We start from the raw sequence: 19,361 nt of genomic DNA, 5'->3' as shown, positions 1-19,361 counted from the left end.
CTCTTTTCCATCGTCTCAAACGCTTATCCACCTGGTCAATGATCCTCTCCCAATTGTTCTGGACATACTGAGGAGGACCGAGGAAGACGCCCAAATACTTGATGCCATCGTTTGCCCACACTAGCTCTGCAGGAAGGGGGGGGGGGGGTGGCGGTAATAACGGTGGCACAGGTAAGTCATTGTTGGGAAAAGGGAACCATAGAGCCTTGCTTTTCCCCCAATTGCATCTTAATGATGAGGCAAGGTTGAAGTCCAACAAACACTTTGCCAAGGCGTCACTGTCGCATTTTCTTTTTATGATGACACATAGGTCGTCGGCATATGCAGACAGGGTCAAAGGTGTGTGTCCTGGAGAAAGAACAAGTCCAGGGATATCTTTTCTGAGGGCGATTAAGAGAGGTTCCAAGGCGAGGGCAAATAATAGACCTGAAAGTGGACAACCTTGCCTTACCCCTCTCTGAACATTTATGGGTGGGCAAAATTCGTTGTTAACTTTGATCAAGCTGGAGATGTTTGAATATAACAAAGCTATGTAGGCTCTAAAATTAGCACCGAGCCCGCAAGCTTGTAACACATGACACAAAAACTCATGATCAATGCTATCAAAGGCCTTTGCAAGGTCAAGAAACACCAATCCAAAATCCTCTTTGACACATTTACCGGTTAACAAATCTCTGATTAGGAATATGTTGTCGTAGATGGATCTGCCAGGGATGCCGTAACTTTGATTAGGTGACACCAGGTCTCCAATAACTGTCTTCAACCGGTTCGCAAGGACCTTGGAAAACAGTTTGTAATCCGTGCACAACAAAGAGATCGGACGCAGGTTTGACAGGTGTCGGAGACCGCCGGTCTTTGGTAGCAGGCAGAGTACTGCTCTTCTAAAACTGAGCGGTAATTCTCTGGATAAAAGAGTCGCATCCAGAACGTTGAGCAGCTCTGGGCCCAAAATGTCCCAGAATGCCAAAAAAAAAAAAATTGGCGGGTAGGCCATCGATGACTGGGGCTTTTCCCGACTCCATCTCAGCAAGTGCACCGGTTAACTCTGGAAGGGTAATTGGAGCATCCAGTTCCAGACGTTGGGCCTCAGTCACAGAAGGAAGATGAGAAGTCAAAACATTCATCATTTCATGAGAAACCGTTTTGGCTTTGAAAAGATCAGAAAAGAAATCGATTACATTTAATCTTATATCACTTGGATTAGTAAGGATGTTCCCCCCTGGGTCCAAAACCGAAGATATAAGTCGTGTTGGTTTATCTACAGTTTCTAGATGAAAGAAAGACTTAGTCGGGGTATCTGAAACCTTGATATTCTGTATTCTTAGCCTAACCAGTGTGCCCACTGCTTTTTCATGGATCAAATCCCTTAATTGGGCCTTCTTCTCGAGTAGCAACCGATAGTTCACTGCATTGCTCTCATTGGCCAGCTTGCCCTCTAACCTTAAGATATCTGCTTCTAAGCAAGCCATCGTGATATGTTTTGCATTGGTACAGTGTGAATTAAATTGTTGGCAAAATACTCGAATTTGGGCCTTTAAGTTGTCCCACCAAAGACTAATTGAGGAGAAAGAAGATTTTTTTTGTACTCATTTCAGCCCAGAAATCACAAAAGGAATCTGTAAATAAACTATCTTCTAACAGTTTAACGTTAAACTTCCAGTAACTATTTCTGCATGTGGGTCGAGGAAAAGAAAGATCTAAGGTTACCATATGGTGGTCTGAAAACAATGACGGAAAACAACCTGAAGAGACAGCGACGTTCCTAAAGGGTACATTAATGTACCAGCGGTCGAGTCTTGCCGAAGACACCCGACCATTGGCACATCGACACCAGGTATACTGGGCTACGTTGGGGTGATGCAATCGCCAAACATCAAGTAGACCGGCCGTCTTAAAGAAACGGGATAGGTCCGCATGGGACTCGGGGTGAGGTTCTGCAGAATTTCTGTCCTTCGAAGGGTCAAAGGTGCAATTAAAGTCGCCACCAATGCACACACATTGGTCGAGATCAACCGATTTCAGGTGATTTATCATGGAGGTGAAAAAGGCCTTTCGATCCCTGCTCTCACTACGTGCGTACACATTGAAAATGGTGCAGCGGAAGTTTTGATGTACGAGCTGAAGGGAAATAAGCCGGCCTTTTATGACTTCATGAAAATAGCAAGAGTCGAAAGCTAGACCTGGCTTTAGAAAAAACCCAACCCCAGCAGATGAGGCTGACAGATTGCTAAAATAGCATTGTCCTTTAAAAGTTTGGCACCAGTCATGTTCCACGTTAGGTGTGATGTGGGTCTCTTGCAGTAAAAGAACATTTGCTTTTTTACGATCAAACAAGTCTTTAACTTGGGCCTAACGGAGGTGACTTGCACCCCCACCATTCATATTTAAGGTCGCAAAGGAAATGTTTTTCAATCCGTGTTAATGAAATCGACCTGTGCTTGGGAACACTTCGTACCTGCTCGGGTAACAAACTTTCTTAATCTGTGGAATTGAGATCTCGTCAGGTCAAAATCCTCACGCGCTTTGATTATTGACTTTGCAGTGCAAATGAATGCTGCCAAGTCAGGGAAATAGTCTTTAATTACGATGTTACGGTGACGATACGTTTCGTTAAGGAAGGTAAAAATGAGTTGAGGGGATACCTGTGAGTGACCTGTCACCGATTGTGACAGCTCGGTTGCCTCTATGTCATCCTCGGACTCAGACACGTCAGATAACATGTTGTCAGGTTCTGGGGTATTACCTGCTGCCCCCGCGATCTTGTCTGGAGGCACCTTCACAAGTTTCCCAAGGTGTTCCCGTGAGCACTCGTTAACACGTTGGTGGATATTTTTTGTATCTGGGATTGGAGCTTGGGTTTGAGATCCCAGCAAACTCAGGTTTACCGGCCCCGTTTGTAAAGTGGGAACGTTTATTGAATCCTTAGTCTGCTCGGTATTTAAAGGGGAAACAAGCGGAGAAACATTCCCCAGCTCGGAAATGGTAGTAATTTCACTGGAGGTTTCGCACACGGAAACTTCCAGGTGAGAGGTACAAATTTTATTTTTCGGCTCATTTACATAATGAGACTCGCTAGTATCGTTGGCAACGGTATTTATATACTCGGTTAGTGAGGGAATGTCAGAGGGACACTCGAACACTTGTGCACCGGGAATGGCGCCGCCCATGGCCGCCTTCTTTGCAGCACCAGCGAAATTGCTTGGCACTGGTGCTCTTCGCTTTTTAGAATACACTATGGATTCTTCGTTCATGGGTTCGGGAAAGGGGGCAATGCTAGTTGTGTCAGTCACATCGGTGGGTGTCATCACATTGGAATCGGAGAGCACCGGTGTGTGTCAGACAACTCGGTCGGGGTGTCAGAAGGTACGGTCGGGGTGTCAGAAGGTACGGTCGGGGTGTCAGAAGGTACGGTCGGGGTGTCAGAAGGTACGGTCGGGGTGTCAGAAGGTACGGTCGGGGTGTCAGAAGGTACGGTCGGGGTGTCAGAAGGTACGGTCGGGGTGTCAGAAGGTACGGTCGGGGTGTCAGAAGGTACGGTCGGGGTGTCAGAAGGTACGGTCGGGGTGTCAGAAGGTATGGTGGGGGTGTCAAGGTACGGTCGGGGTGTCAGAAGGTACGGTTGGGGTGTCAGAAGGTATGGTCGGGGTGTCAGAAGGTACGGTCGGGGCGTCCGAAGGTGCGGTGGAAGGATTGGCCTTTTTACAATCTCTTTCGTTATGTCCCGATTCACCACACTTTGGACAAGAGGTCTTAGGACAAAACCTTTCAACGTGTCCGAATTCTCCACAATTAAAGCATGTTAAGGAGGCTGAGGAAGCATACATGTGGTATTCCCGATCGTCCATCGAACTTTGAAGGATATATTTAAACCCGTATCGGCTCCGCGATCCGGGAGAATCATGTACACTTGCCTCCTGAAGCTCATTACGTGTTTGACACGATCGCGGCGACACCCGAGCGGGTTCATTGAGATTCGGGAAACAATTTTACCATAACGAGACAGAACGGATTGGAGTTTCTCGCCTGGCATGAACGGTGGTACATTGGATATTGTTATCTTGGTAGCTGAAGTATCCATAGGGGATACCATAATATAATGACCCCCTTTTATGGTTAGACCGGTACTAACGACGTCATGAACGAGCCGCTGGGGAGAGAGGAGAGCCGCTGGGGAGAGAGAGTGGAGCCGCTGGAGACAGAGAAAGAGAGGAGATCCACTGGGGAGAGAGAGAGAGAGGGGAGAGCCGCTGGGGAGAGAGAAGAGAGCCGCTGGGGGGAGAGGAGCGTGGAGCCGCTGGGGAGAGAACCGGACAAGAAGGTATCAAACCTAAATAATCGAACTAAAGTAAATAATAAACGTGCATTATAAGCACGAAAATGGCTTACAAAGCACCGTCAGCCAGTAGGCCGCACCCAAAATGGGCCTGCTCTCAATCCTCTCTCTCTAAGACAAAGGTGTAGAATGGATGAAAACAAAATGCCAAAGCACACAGGATGGAAAAGGAGAGGGAGGGGGGGAGGCAGGGGAGGGCAGGAGAGGAGGAAATCTCACAACGGACTCACCACAACACAGAGCAGTTGCTCACAGCCGCCATGACGCCACGCCCAACACAAACGGCCTGCAGGGGGCGAGAGAGAGAGAGAGCCACTGGGGAGAGAGAGAGAGAGAGCCACTGGGGAGAGAGAGAGAGAGAGAGCCACTGGGGAGAGAGAGAGAGAGCCACTGGGGAGAGAGAGAGAGAGAGAGAGAGAGCCAGAGAGAGAGAGAGAGAGAGAGAGAGCCACTGGGGAGAGAGAGAGAGCCACTGGGGAGAGAGAGAGAGAGAGAGAGAGACAGAGAGAGAGAGAGCCACTGGGGAGAGAGAGAGAGAGAGAGCCACTGGGGAGAGAGAGAGAGCCAGCGAGAGAGAGAGAGCCAGAGAGAGAGAGAGAGAGCCACTGGGGAGAGAGAGAGAGAGAGAGAGCCACTGGGGGGAGAGAGAGAGAGAGAGCCACTGGGGAGAGAGAGAGAGCGAGAGAGCCACTGGGGAGAGAGAGAGCGAGAGAGCCACTGGAGAGAGAGAGAGAGCGCGAGAGAGCCACTGGGGAGAGAGAGAGAGAAAGAGAGAGAGAGAGCCACTGGGGAGAGAGAGAGAGAGAGAGAGCCACTGGGGGGAGAGAGAGAGAGAGAGAGCGAGAGAGCCACTGGGGAGAGAGAGAGCCACTGGGGAGAGAGAGAGAGCCACTGGGGAGAGAGAGAGAGCCACTGGGGAGAGAGAGAGAGAGAGAGAGAGAGAGAGCCACTGGGGAGAGAGAGAGAGAGAGCCACTGGGGAGAGAGCGAGAGAGCGAGAGAGAGCGAGAGAGAGCGAGAGAGAGAGAGAGAGAGAAGAGCTGCTGGGGAGAGAGAGAGGAGAGCCGCTGGGGAGAGAGGAAAGCCGCTGGGGAGAGAGGAAAGCCGCTGGGGAGAGAGGAAAGCCGCTGGGGAGAGAGGAAAGCCGCTGGGGAGAGAGGAAAGCCGCTGGGGAGAGAGAGGAGAGCCGCCGCTGGGGAGAGAGAGGAGAGCCGCTGGGGAGAGAGAGGAGAGCCGCTGGGGAGAGAGAGGAGAGCCGCTGGGGAGAGAGAGAGGAGAGCCACTGGGGAGAGAGAGAGGAGAGCCGCTGGGGAGAGAGAGAGGAGAGCCGCTGGGGAGAGAGAGAGGAGAGCCGCTGAGGAGAGAGAGAGGAGAGCCGCTGGGGAGAGAGAGAGAGAGAGAAGAGCCTCTGGGGAGAGAGAGAGGAGAGCCTCTGGGGAGAGAGAGAGGAGAGCCTCTGGGGAGAGAGAGGAGAGCCGCTGGGGAGAGAGAGGAGAGCCGCTGGGGAGAGAGAGGAGAGCCGCTGGGGAGAGAGAGGAGAGCCGCTGGGGAGAGAGAGGAGAGCCGCTGGGGAGAGAGAGGAGAGCTGCTGGGGAGAGAGAGGGGAGCCGCTAGGGAGAGAGAGGAGAGCCGCTGGGGAGAGAGGAGAGCCGCTGGGGAGAGAGGAGAGCCGCTGGGGAGAGAGGAGAGCCGCTGGGGAGAGAGAGTGGAGCCGCTGGAGACAGAGAAAGAGAGGAGAGCCACTGGGGAGAGAGAGAGAGAGAGAGAGAGGGGAGAGCCGCTGGGGAGAGAGAAGAGAGCCGCCGGGGGGGAGAGGAGAGTGGAGCCGCTGGGGGGAGAGAGTGGAGCCGCTGGGGAGAGGGAAAGAAGGGAGAGCCGCTGGAGAGAGAGGGGAGAGCTGCTGGGGGGAGAGAGTGGAGCCGCTGGGGAGAGAGAGTGAAGCCGCTGGAGAGAGAGAGTGAAGCCGCTGGAGAGAGAGAAAGACGGAGAGCCACGCAGAACTTTATCCGAGTGCATTGTTGGCTGCCTGTCAGACCTTGTTTGAGCAGGACGTTACATGCCCACTCGACTCAGTTGGACCAGGAAGTGAATTGCTGTCATGCATCTCTGGCCTCTGTGAATGAGGCGCTAATGGTTTCACCGAGTACGAAGATCTGGCACGTCTCCTCCTTTGCAGCAGCAATTGAACCTGGCAGCTCTCAACTAGCTGTGCATCGGACGGTACCCCCTCTGCCCTCAATGCCACATTTCCTTTTTCACCATTCATATTGGGACCAATGCAGGCCCACATTGTCTGCATCAGATGAGCCAGGCGTTGTTCCAAGCTCCGCTCTCCCTTCTCATAATCTTCCACCTCCCACCTTCCTGTTCCCCGGTTGAATGATGATGTCATGTCATGTGTCATGTATCTATTCAATTATTTCTCATGTATCTATTAAATGATTGAAGTGTTTCCGACCAACTAATTTCTGTCTTTTCTTTCCTTGGTCTGATACAGGTATAAGCATAATTAGACGAGAAGTTGTCCCCCTGTGATTGGCTCCGGATTTATCCAATAACCATCCACTGTTCGCTCGGCTTAACTTCAATAAACATATGGGCAGTTATTGAGGGCATGGCCCCAAGTTAGGTTGCCGTGCCAATGGAACAGCAGAACGTAACGCTGCCAGGCCGGCGATTCCAAGTCAAGCGGTTACTGTTGTGCCATTACGTTTGCGACCTGACGGACCAAGAAGTTATCTGCGGAGCCGGTGGCCTACAGGTGTCGGAAGTTAGGACAACCCTGATAGCTCCTCTCCTGGCGAATGCCGAACCCCCGAGACCGTAACAATGTTGTCAGAACTGATCCAACTACCAACTGACTGTTTCACCCCGCTTCCAATAACTGTAAGCAAAGCAATAATAACTCTATATCTGCAATAACAAAACGATTGCCAGAAGTAAGTGTTACGGATTCGTCACCTCCGTTGTTGTGGTTTTCATCCACTGTAAACATTTTCGATTCCATGTATTATTATTGTTGTTGTCGTTTGAGGGAAATAGATATTGCTATTTTCAAAAGGTAAAAGTCAATGTTTTAAATGAAACAGGAACCGGACGACGACAAAGAGGAAGAGGGGAAAAAGAGGGCGGAGCGAATGAGTCGGAGAAGAAGCATAGTTGCTTTGCGGTCTGGAGCGAACGTTGGCGAGCAAGTCACGAGGGAACTTTGGGTTTCCCAGGAAAGGGATTCCTGCGACAGAGTTGTTATCGCTGTGACAGATCAACCTGCGTGTCAGGTTTTGCGGTGGATTCTGAAGAGAATCATTGGAGGGCCATTACGTCTCGAGTACGGGCCGTCGGCCATTTTACCTCGCGCATTTGTGCTTCGCTCAAGGTTTTTCACTTCGCTTTAATCACTGTCACCGCATTCAGACGTGGATCTGGCGTGTGTGTGTGTGACGTGGCTCTTTGAAGGTAAATCTGCGATTCGCCGATTTGGAGCCGTGAAACATCCATATCCGAGGGTGTGATTTCTCAGTCGCCTGGAGGGCGCCTTTGGATTTCCCAGTCGCCTTGAGGGCGCCTTGCGCAGCTTTGGCAGCGGGACTGTACTCGTCATCCGAACGGGATTCTGGTCTCGATTAGACATCGTTCTGACGATCGCTGGAACGGATCGACTTTGTCTTGAAGCCGGGAACGACTTCGGCTTGAAACCGGAATAAACTTTGGTTTGAAGCAGGGAAAGAGACATTGGGAATGTTCTTGGTTCACTCACTTGGAGCACAGTAAGTTATATGTTATGAAACTGATGGTGCCATCATAGGATGTATATTGATTGTACTTTTGATTGTTAAAGGCGGCAAAAATGGTTGGCGTCAGGAAGGGCATCCGGCCGTAAAACATTGCTTCAAAAAGGGGACCAAAAAACAACAACAACCACGGTTCCCGAAAAAGGCCAACCCCCGCTTTGCGGGGAAAAATGGCCTCTAAAGGTGGTTATATATATATATTGATTACTATTATTGTTGTACTGTTATTCTTGTGTGATCTTAATACAATATTGGTTTGTTGGTAACAATTGGTGTGGCTTCACCATTGATCTTTGACATACAGAATAACACATTTTTCTGCTGCGACTCCTCTCGGGGCTCGGAGGTACACCGTGACCAGGGGGTTGGGGAGGAGCACGTAACAGTAAGCCTCCCCCAACCGACACGAACTACGATTGGAACGTACTCTGTAGATCTTTAGACCATCTAGAACCTTTTAAGCGCACACCACGAAACCTTCTATAGTCTTCTTGCAAAACACAGGCTATATTTTTTTTCAGCAAGCAATGTGAAAATGTGACTCACCCAAGGGGTGGGTGCTATGCTCGTAATCATACTAAAATACGCCATTTCGTGTCTGTCTGATGAATTTTTGACGCAAATACATTCCGTCGTTACTTATCCAATCTCAACCGAACTTCACAGGATGAGGAAGGGTTACATAATGAATGTTGTGGCGCATTCATTTGCCCCCCTCCCCAAAGGGGTTTTCTCCGCCATTGCCATCAATGGGTTGCGTTTTGAGGTGTACATCAATGTGAAGTTGGCTTTATCGTGGCGTTTTTGCAAAGAAAGATTTATCGTGGCGTTTTTCCAAAGACGCTTTTAATAACAAAATTAATGATAATCACATATTATTAATGATATTACAAAACAATATTAATACTAATAATGTCCCACTTCCCCCAAGGCATTTTTCCTGCAGTGATAACGTGTATAAATAGCTTATCATGGCGTTTCCATGAGAGAAACAACCTCTACAGGAAGTAAAAATTGTATAAACCACAAACACGTATGCTTAGCTTTTTAAACAATCGCTAATGCTCTTTATAACACTAAATGAAGAAATTTGGAGGAATCCCGACATCCGTGAAGTAAGGTTTACTTACAGAACTGAGCGAAGATCTATGGTACTCTATATACCCCAAAAATGTTGGGTTAATAACATGGCCCTTTCTGCCCCTACTGTGGTATTTTTCGTAGCGAACTTTTGAAACTCGCTCCTGCTGTTTGATACGAAACTGAAAGGGAGAAGCTCGGGTTGTGCTCCTTTACCAAGCAGCTAGCTAGCGCTTGCCAAGCCAGCCGTTCCTTAACGGTTTTGAATGGAGTGCTTGCTCGAATGCGTAAACCACTTGGCGATCTCTCCACAAGAAACTTGGTAAATGAACACACACCCAATGTTCTTGAGACCCGCCCATAGATCGACTGTAATCTATATACCCCAAAGAGGAATGACCCTTCCTGCCCCTCCCAGAGTCTGCGGGTGTACTAGTAATTAATAAAAGAGAAAACTAGAACTGAACTAGCCAGGCTGAGCCAGGCTGAACAGTTTACGTTTTGTATCCCACCGATAAGCCAGATCTGAACCTGAACCAGAATCTAATCTGCTTGTTCTTGTCACTTACCCAACTAATCCACAAAGTTTTGGCATAACTCGTTGATAACGTTTTGAAATATCATGCTGTATATCGTTTTGGCCCCATCTCTCAGTGGCGAGTAATCACTTACTGACAGCAGCTAGGCGAATGCCACCGCTGTGGGGATTTTTGCTGGTTTCGACGAAAGAGGACGAAGGATCATGGGTCGAATACAGAAGCTTTGATTTCCAGAGCAGACAAGAAACGGGTCGTTTGTTCCTTTACTACCACCGCACATTCTAAGCTGCGATGCTTCAACGGCTCAGAAGACTTCGTCAGATTCATTGATGACGTCATCAGCTCCGTGAAACCAAAATTAGGCATGAAAAACAATGCATCACATACGGGTTGGGTTAACAAGCAGAAAATACGAATCCGAAACGGCGCCATCTTGATTTATCCTTGTTAACAAACATTGCGCAACTCTTGCTCGCTGAGCAACACCAACCTCCCAGATTTGCCAAGGGTATGTTTCAACGTAAATCCCATGACATAGAATGGTTACATACCACCATGGGTCCTCTAAACTGCACCCGAAGGGAGTTGAAACCAATCACATTGTAACGAACTCAAGCAGACTCCATCGTGCCGGAAGCGGAAAGCGCGTTTATTGACGTGGTGATGATTCACTCGTGTCTGACGAATAAGCGCGTCCGATAAACCACAACAACAATGCAAATACAAGTCAGAATAATACGTTACATCCTCCTTTCTTTCAAGGAAGCCACTTTAAAGGAAACCAGCAAAGCAAATAACTCTATAAAGTAAAACTTACAATGAATTAATTAACAAACAGCATCACATTCAGATCACGTGAATCAATTGATTTAAATTTAAAGATCCAGACGTCTGGGAGGGTTAACCGCTCTGCCGCTCCTTGTGATGAACTTGGTATTTCTGGGAGATGCAGTGGCTCGAGGCGATGACACTGTTGGGAGACTTTGGGATTCAGATGCTTGCTCACTTGGACTTGGGGACTTGCAGCAGTTCCCCACTGGGGTGTCCTGTTGAGTGGTGGGATCAGGGAAGTCCCTCATGTCCTGGGAAGAGTAAAAGCGAGAGAGTGGCTGACTTCCCACCGGGCCAACATTGGCTGAATGAGGCACTCTGCGGAGATGGAGCCTGTTACGCCGGTACACATTGTTTGGGGTCCTCAGCAAATATGACCGGGGGCTGTTGTGGCGCGCCTCAACTACAGCCGGAATCCAATGCCTGGCCTCCGGGTTTGGCAACATCCTAACACTGTCTCCCGGCTGGAGCGGTGGCAAATCTGACATAGATGGCTTGTCATGATAGTATTTTTGTTTCTCCTTCTGTGTGTCAAGGCGTGATCTCACAAGGTGATGGTCATACCGCGCAGGCATGAAAAGAGTGCGGTTGCAAGGCAGTGTGTTTCTGGGGCGTCTTCCCATTAGGAGCTGAGCCGGGGACAAGTTTATTCCTTCAAGTGGAGTGGTGCGGTAGTCTAGCAGGGCTAAGTACTTATCTGCTGACTTCTTCCAGAGCCTTTTCACTGTCTGGATCGCTCTTTCTGCCTCTCCATTGGCACGTTGGTGCTTGGGGGACACAATGTCGTGAGTTATGCCATATTCTTTGCAAAACTGAGAAAATTCCTCTGACGTGTACTGACTTCCGGAATCGCTTCGCAGCTTCTCTGGAATACCATGTCGACAAAACTGCTGCTTGAGAGCTTCGATTACAGAGCGAGCTGTAATGTCCTTGAGGCAATCCACCTCCACAAACTTGGAGTAATAATCGACCGTGAGCAAATACTGCTTTGATTCGAAGTCAAAAACGTCGCTTCCAACTTTGATGAATGGAAGATCAGGCGTGTAAGTCGGCAAGAGAGGCTCCCGTTGCTGAGCGCTTTGATACTCTGCACACTTGCAACAATTCCGTACAGTTTCTTCGATGTCAGAGTTCATTGAGGGCCAATACATGACCTCGCGAGCACGCTGCTTACACTTGTTCACTCCGAGGTGCGATTCATGAATCAAGCTCAGCATTCTGGGTCTGAGGCTTGGCGGGATGACAAGGCGCATGCCTTTGTAGACAACACTGTCTGAGACTGCCAATTGCGTTCTGGAGTCAAAGTACGGACGGACCTGTGCTGGGACTTCCTTTCGGGAGTCAGGCCATCCACTTGCAATGACACCGCAGAGAAGGCTCATTTGACTCAGAGTAGCTTCCTGGATTTCGAGGTATTTCCCACTCGTGATCGCAAGGAACTGGAACATGTTCACAGGCTCAAGGTCTTTCCCAGCTTCTGAGTCGGTGTCCGGTAGAGGTGCACGGGACAATGTGTCGGGGAGCACCATCTCAGAACCACGGCAGTAGTTAACCTCCAAGTCATACCGTTGAAGCTTGAGCAACATACGCTGTAAACGCATGGGAGAAGATAGGAGAGGCGTCTTGAAGATTTCCTCAAGGGGTTTATGGTCATTATATACCACTACTGATTTTCCAAAGATATAGTAGTGAAATGCTTCTGTTGCATGGACGATTGAGAGCATTTCCTTCTCAATCATAGCGTAGCGACACTCAGTATCGGTCATACTGCGTGATGTGAACGCTATAGGGTTGCCATTCTGGAGCAAACAGGCTCCTACAGCGTTTTGGCTGGCATCGGCTTGTATTTCAACTGGCTGACTTACATCGTAGTACTGAAGGACCGGGGCCGAAATACATGCTTGCTTCAGCTTCTTGAAGGACAGCTCCTGAGCTGACTGCCAGGAGAACTCCACGTCCGCCTTGCAGAGATCACGGAGAGGCTTGCTTGTGTCACTTAGGTTGGGAATAAACTTCCCTAAATACTGAACGAATCCAAGGAAACGCTTGACGCCTTGTTTGTCTGTTGGACGTGGCATTTTCTCAACTGCCTTCGTCTTGAATGGATCTGGTAGCACTCCTTCTGCAGTAAGCAGGTGGCCTACATAAGGGACTGAGGTTTGCCGGATGAGGCATTTTCGGAAGTTTAGTTGCAGGTTATAACTTGTAGCTCGTTGCATAACTCGCTTCAGTACACAGTCGTGGTGGGTGATGTCACGACCAGCAACTAAAATGTCATCCATTACCGCTGTTGCCCATTCTATCCCTTCTAGCATCTGGTCCATGATTCGCTGGAATATCTCCGGCGAGCACCTCAATCCATAAGGGAGACGCAGCCAGCGGTATCTCCCTACAGGTGTATTGAACGTGGTCAAGAATGAAGAAGGCTCGTCAAGGCGAATTTGCATGAACCCACTGCGGGCGTCAAGCACAGAAAATACTTTGGCTCCAGGGATTTGAGCTAAAACTTCCTGAACAGTTCTCATTGGGTAGTGCTCACGTTTTGTGCACTTGTTTAAGTCTTTGGGGTCTATACAGATGCGGACTTTGCCGTTGCGAAGAGCTACTACCATGGAACTCACCCACTCAGTCGGTCGTTCTACCTTCGCGATGTGACCTTCGGTGACCATCTCTTGTAGCTTGTCAACTATTTGCTCTCTCAATGCTGCAGGCTGTCTGCGAGGAGCGTGAACTACTCCCTGTGACCCTTCTACAAGCTTGATCCGATAAGTTCCGGGAAGAGTTCCAGTTGTCTTGGCAACTTCTGGAAACTCAGAGATTACTGCTTCCTGAGACACATTGACTAGAGGCTGAACAAGAGACAACTTATCGAGCTTGACAATGAGGCCTAGGGCTTCCGAGGTAGCGCCTGACATTACATTCTCCTGATCGAGGTCAATGACCTCAAAACCGGCTCTAACGGTCTTGTTTTTGTGAGAGAGAGGGAGTGTCACGGTACCGACAGGATGGATAGTATGGTTCGAGTATGTTTTAAGAACTTTATGCGACGATTGCAGATCGCCTGCGAGGTGCTGGACTAACTGGTAGTCGTTGAGTGTTAGTGTGTTGCACCTTGCACCCGTGTCAATCCGGAACCGAGTCGGCTGACCCAGCAACGTGACGGTCTGTGCCCACTTGTCATGAGTAGCCGTATTGATGCTTGGTTGTAGAGCGGAGATCCTTAAAATTTCAGATTCCTTGACGAGTTCTTGAGGAAGATCTACATGATCTAGACTGGTCTCCTCATCAAGGGACTTTAGGTCGCGCAGTCTCTTCCGACACGCCGCAAACCAGTGACCAGGCTTCTTGCAGTAGGAGCAGCTAGAATTAATTGCTGGACACTTGGCTTGCCTGTGCACTGACTGGCCACATTTGCTGCAGGGACCGTCATTCCGAAACCGATTCTCAGCTTTGAACAGCTCGGTGGCTTGTGTATGCCTATCAGGCTTGCTCTTACAACGTTGAGTCTGGTGCTGAGTTCATTCGTTTTCAGATCTGAGGGCTGAGATGAGAGCATCTTCATCTCGGACTATTCTCATATGTTTCTGCGAGAGCTCTAGCTGTTGGCCAATTTCTATAGCTTTAGCTAGTGAGAGCTCCTCACCCCTATCGAGTAATTTCTCTTGGACCCTCTTATCATGGCTGCCATCAATGATGCAATCGACGATTATGTCGTCTGGGTCTTGGTAATCGCAATCCATGAGAATTATCCTCAGATCTTTTATGAAATGATCAAAAGACTCACCACTCCGCTGGCGCCTTTGTTTCAGTCGGTGTCTGGCAACTCTTTTGTTCTTTCTGGGCTGCACATAGTTCTGGAATTTGTTCAGCACTTCCTGCGGGTCGTCTTTCTCTCCTTCCTCCCAAGATAGAGTTTGGTAGATTTGACGACCTTGTTCGCCGATCCACGTTCCGAGCCATCCTGCTTGACGAGGCTTCGTTATGTCTGCGAGCGGCCCTGACAAGACAAAATTGACGTGATTTCTGAACCGGCAAAACTCCTGGTAGAGATCCAGACTCTCCCAGTCGATCGAGGGATGATCAAAGTTCGGAGATGCCATATTTATGGAGACGAATGGCGGCTTATGGCGTGAATATCAACGAACTTCTGACACCATGTAACGAACTCAAGCAGACTCCATCGTGCCGGAAGCGGAAAGCGCGTTTATTGACGCGGTGATGATTCACTCGTGTCTGACGAATAAGCGCGTCCGATAAACCACAACAACAATGCAAATACAAGTCAGAATAATACGTTACACACATGCACCACGCTGCTCCTGCATCCACTTCCGTTTTTATCTACTCCTTCCGCTCTTCACACAAGCAGAACAATTAACTAGTTAACTGTGCGTGCATCCAAAACTCATTAACCTGTGGGTGTGTGCGTGTGTTTGAGCACTAAACGTATTAAACCGTAACATTAAACGCTGTTAGCTATCGACTAACGCTGGTTCTGCAATGACGTCATCAGCGGACGTCACATTTACATTTTTATGCCTCCGTTGACGGTCTGTTTCCAGGTTGTCCGTCTGTCCGTCTGTCTGTCCGTGATATGTTTTCGTTACCGCGATAACTTGAGAACGATTAAAGGGATCTTAGTGAAACTTGGCACAGGTATGTATAATGAGATAAAGATTAACTGATTCGATTTTGGGGTCACGAGGTCAAAGGCCAAAGGTGAGAGGTCATATTAGGTAAAAAAATACTGTTACCGTGATAACTTGTGAACCAGTGATGGGATTCTGACCAAATTTGGTGCACTTATGTAGAATGATGCAAAGATGAACCGATTAGATTTTGGGGTCATGGGGTCAAAGGTCAAAGTCTGTAATATGTCTATAACTTGAGAATGGCTGAAGTGATCTAATTCAAACTTGGTACAGGTATGTACAATGATGTAAAGATGAGCTGATTAGATTTTGGGGTCATGGGGTCAAAGGTCAAAGTCTGTAATATGTCTATAACTTGAGAATGGCTGAAGTGATCTAATTCAAACTTGGTACAGGTATGTATAATAAAACCACCTTTAGAGGCCATTTTTCCCCGCAAGCGGGGGTTGGCCTTTTTCGGGAACCATGGTAGTTGTTGTTTTTCGGTCCCCTTTTTGAAGCAATGTTTTACGGCCGGATGCCCTTCCTGACGCCAACCCTTTTTGCCGCCTTTAACGACAAACAAGCAGGGAATTACCAGTGAACTGGTACTCAATTAGCCGACCTCGGAAGGATGACAGGCTGAGTCAACCCCCCTGGCGTTAATTCAGCGATCGACCGGGTTTCGAACCCAGGATCCTAGGTATCCTAAGCTGACACCCTAGCCGCTAGCCCAACACCATCATTACATGTATAATGATGTGAAGATAAACTCATTATACTTTGGAGTCAAGAGGTCAAAATCTGTAATATGTCTATAACTTGAGAATGGCTGAAGTGATCTAATTCAAACTTGGTACAGGTATGTATAATGATGTGAAGATAAACTCATTAGACTTTGGAGTCAAGAGGTCAAAATCTGTAATAGGTCTATAACTTGAGAACGACTGAAGTGATCTAATTCAAACTTGGTACACATATGTATAATGATGTAAAGATTAAGTGATTACATTTTGGGGTCAAAGGTCAGAGGTCATGTCGGGTAAAAATATCATAACTTGAGAAGAGCTGTATGGATTTAAAGCAAACTTGGTGCAAGTATTATAATGATATAATAATGTGGGCCGAGGCATATCGGTCGACGTCGTGACGTCGAAGAGCATCGTTGTAGTTTTTTTTTAATTTCTCGTATTTGTATCTGGATTTTCACCAAAATATACTCAACTTGTCCTTGTCACACATCAAACCTGTTCACCAAATTTCGTCTAAATGTGTCTTCAATTTTTTGAGATGTCCGGCAGCTCACAGGCAGGGCTGAAAACATAACCAATGTCCACATTCAGTGACAAAGGTAAAAATAAGTCTGCCTTATAAAGTGTTCAATTGTACTATAAGGTGTGTCTTACAAATTTCATATTTCTTCTGCAAGATTGATAACCATCTATTACTAAATTATATTAGGCACTGAAGATAACATTGCCATGGAAGTGTTACATCTTCAGAGAAGAGATTTTCCTTTTATACAAATTATTCACCATTCAAGGTTTTTTTTTTACTATTTTAAAAACTTTTAAGTTTTAATTATTTTAATTATTTAAATAAATTATTTAAATTATAATATATTTAAATAAATTAAATTAATTTAATTTAATTATTTATTCATCGTTAAGATAACATTACCTTTATACTAAATAACTATTTCACAATTTGAATTGTACAGAATAACGAGCGAGATTTCATTTACAAACGATGCATTTGCTTTGCTCCCTTAAACTTTTAGAGCAGGCCCTGAAATTAAATGTCTGGATGTTATTTCTCTTGCTTCCTGTCTGTACACTCCATCACATTTGCTAACACAATGATTTGTAATTTTAGGACACTCGCTAAAAATGTACTTTTCTCGGATTCTACCCTACAGGACTTTCTGCGAGATTTGTTGAAAAAGGCAAATAGAGAGTTTGATGAGGATAAGCTGGAAGAATACACTCAAACCACTGTGAGTTTTTTCGTTGCTGACGTCATTTAATTTGCCACGTAATGGTAATGTAGAAAAAAAATTGTTGTTTTCTTATGTGTGAAGATTGAAAAGGTTTTGAGCAATTTGCTGTTCACTGTTGATTTCCTCATCCTTTGTTTTGCCTCCTTGTGCTAATTGATCAAGGGGAAAGTTGAAGACGTTGTACACTTTTATGATTACATCTCATAAAGCATGAGTCATTGAGTTAGTCTGGTGGGGCTGAAATAGACATCGTCATCTTGAATAAAGTGATAATTTCCTTTTTTTGTCACCATTAGTTGGCATCAATTATAGATTCCCACCAATTATATAGAACTTGTCTCTAATCGGCTGAACCTGTACATGGATTTTGACTTTTAGGAATGACACAAACTTGGGCTTGAACTCGGCAACTTGAGAATTAAATATAAACTTTAAAAAAAACATTCACTCAAGGTCCAATTATTATTTTTTTCAAAAAATATGTATATTTTTTCGATAATATTTTCAAACTTTATATACAGTATGCATATTTCTATTAACCCTGTTGTATATGCAAAGTTTCATGTTTCACACGGACATACAAAGCATGCGTTCCACATGTAACATTAAATTCCATATAGACGTAGTCACGTGCATACGCGAACCTTTAGTGGATATCAACGATTTTCACAAACAAAACTCCAAGGTTTTTTTTTCTCTCCATTTTCTACCCATTTGTACCTGGGAATTAGTTTTACTAGATAATTTCAAGCGTACCTTATCGAGCTGACAGAATGACTTACGCACTCTCGCCTCTAAACCGTCTAGCCTGGGTTAGAATCCCGACTCAGCTATAAACTGTCATCCTGGTGACGTTAAACCCACGGTGTTCTTCACAAAGAGTAGGTGAGCTATTGCCAGCACTCTCATCAAATTACAAATTACTGCCTTAACCTTGGTCGAATGTGAAGCCTGGCCAACCGATTCGTGAAAGACTTGGGTCAAACTTCCCCGGTCAACTCCACAGAACATGGGAATAATTGTGCCGTTAAAGAAGAATAATTAACGCATACCTCAACAGCCATTTACTTTGGGCCATAGAAAATGTTTAAAAAATACTTTCAGCACTTCTTGAAACTTTCACCATCTTTATCTAGATATTTTTTAAATTCAGGTATCAACACTCATGGGAGAGCAGGATAACAGGAGGGAATGTGATTTACAGTTCAGTTATTTCCTCTTATTCACCACTGAGGGTAGACTCGCATGTTTGATATTGCATGAGGAGGTTCCAAATGGTATTAAAAGGGGTGAAATAAAACCAAAATTCCAGGTGAAGCTTTGAGCCCCTTTTGATACAATTGCTGCGATGGAGAAGGTCATTGAGATTGGATGCAGACATAAAAATACGTTTTTTGGCCTTGACTGTAAAAGTCAGTCACACTGAAGATGAACAGAAGTGATGCAGCAACTCAGTTGAGCTGCAACACAAGTCCAGACTTAAAACCTTGAAACATCCCAAACTTTCCTATGTGTGTGGTATTTTTCAACTTGATCCTGTAAAGGATACCGATCACTAATTATTGTGTGATACTCACTCACAACCCACAACTCAGTTCATCCTTTCATCATAATATATTGAGCCTGGTGTTGGCTTAGATGTTAGGGTGCCAGCTTGGGATACCTAGGATCCTGGTGTTCTGAATCCCAGTCAATCGCTGAATTAACATCAGGGGGGTTGACTCAGCCTGTACATCCTTCCGAAGTCGGCAAATTGAGTACCAGTTCACTGGTAATTCCCTGTGTGTCGCAAGAGGCGACTAACAGGGTTCGAGGCAAGAAGAGCATCCAGCCCCAAAACATTGCCTCAAAAAGGGGACCATGGTGCCTGAAACAGGACAACCCCTGCTCTGTGGGGAAAAATGGCCTCTAAAGGTGGTTCATTTTTTTTTGCATACACTCATGAAGTTTTTTTTGTGTGGGTGGTATGCTCTTTTCAAATGATAATTTTAAAGATTATTATCAATTTTTTTTGTCTGGTGGCTGAATTTTCTAGTTTTTTCAACTCGGGGTAATTAAAGCATGGGCATTTCAACCCTTGAAATTCCTATCCTTGTAATTTCGGCCCTGGGAATTTAGATCCTTGCAATTTTGGCTCTGGGAATTGTGACCCTTGGAA

At 46.6% G+C, this 19,361-nt stretch overlaps 1 protein-coding gene across 1 annotated transcript in view; it reads left to right on the top strand.

Moving 5' to 3' along the window:
• Positions 1-19,361, top strand: part of LOC137422043 (calretinin-like) — a 169,263-nt gene that overhangs the window by 98,680 nt on the left and 51,222 nt on the right. Inside the window, exon 6 of the mRNA XM_068108734.2 lies at positions 17,123-17,200. Within this exon, the coding sequence (XP_067964835.1) occupies positions 17,123-17,200 (78 nt within the window). The remainder of the gene's footprint in view (positions 1-17,122; positions 17,201-19,361) is intronic.

The sequence above is a fragment of the Myxine glutinosa genome, chromosome 2 (assembly GCF_964187855.1).
Source record: "Myxine glutinosa chromosome 2, kmMyxGlut1.1, whole genome shotgun sequence".
Taxonomy (NCBI): domain Eukaryota; kingdom Metazoa; phylum Chordata; class Myxini; order Myxiniformes; family Myxinidae; genus Myxine; species Myxine glutinosa.
The sequence above is the reverse complement of the archived record's forward strand: the minus strand, read 5'-3'. Positions and strand labels throughout refer to the sequence as shown.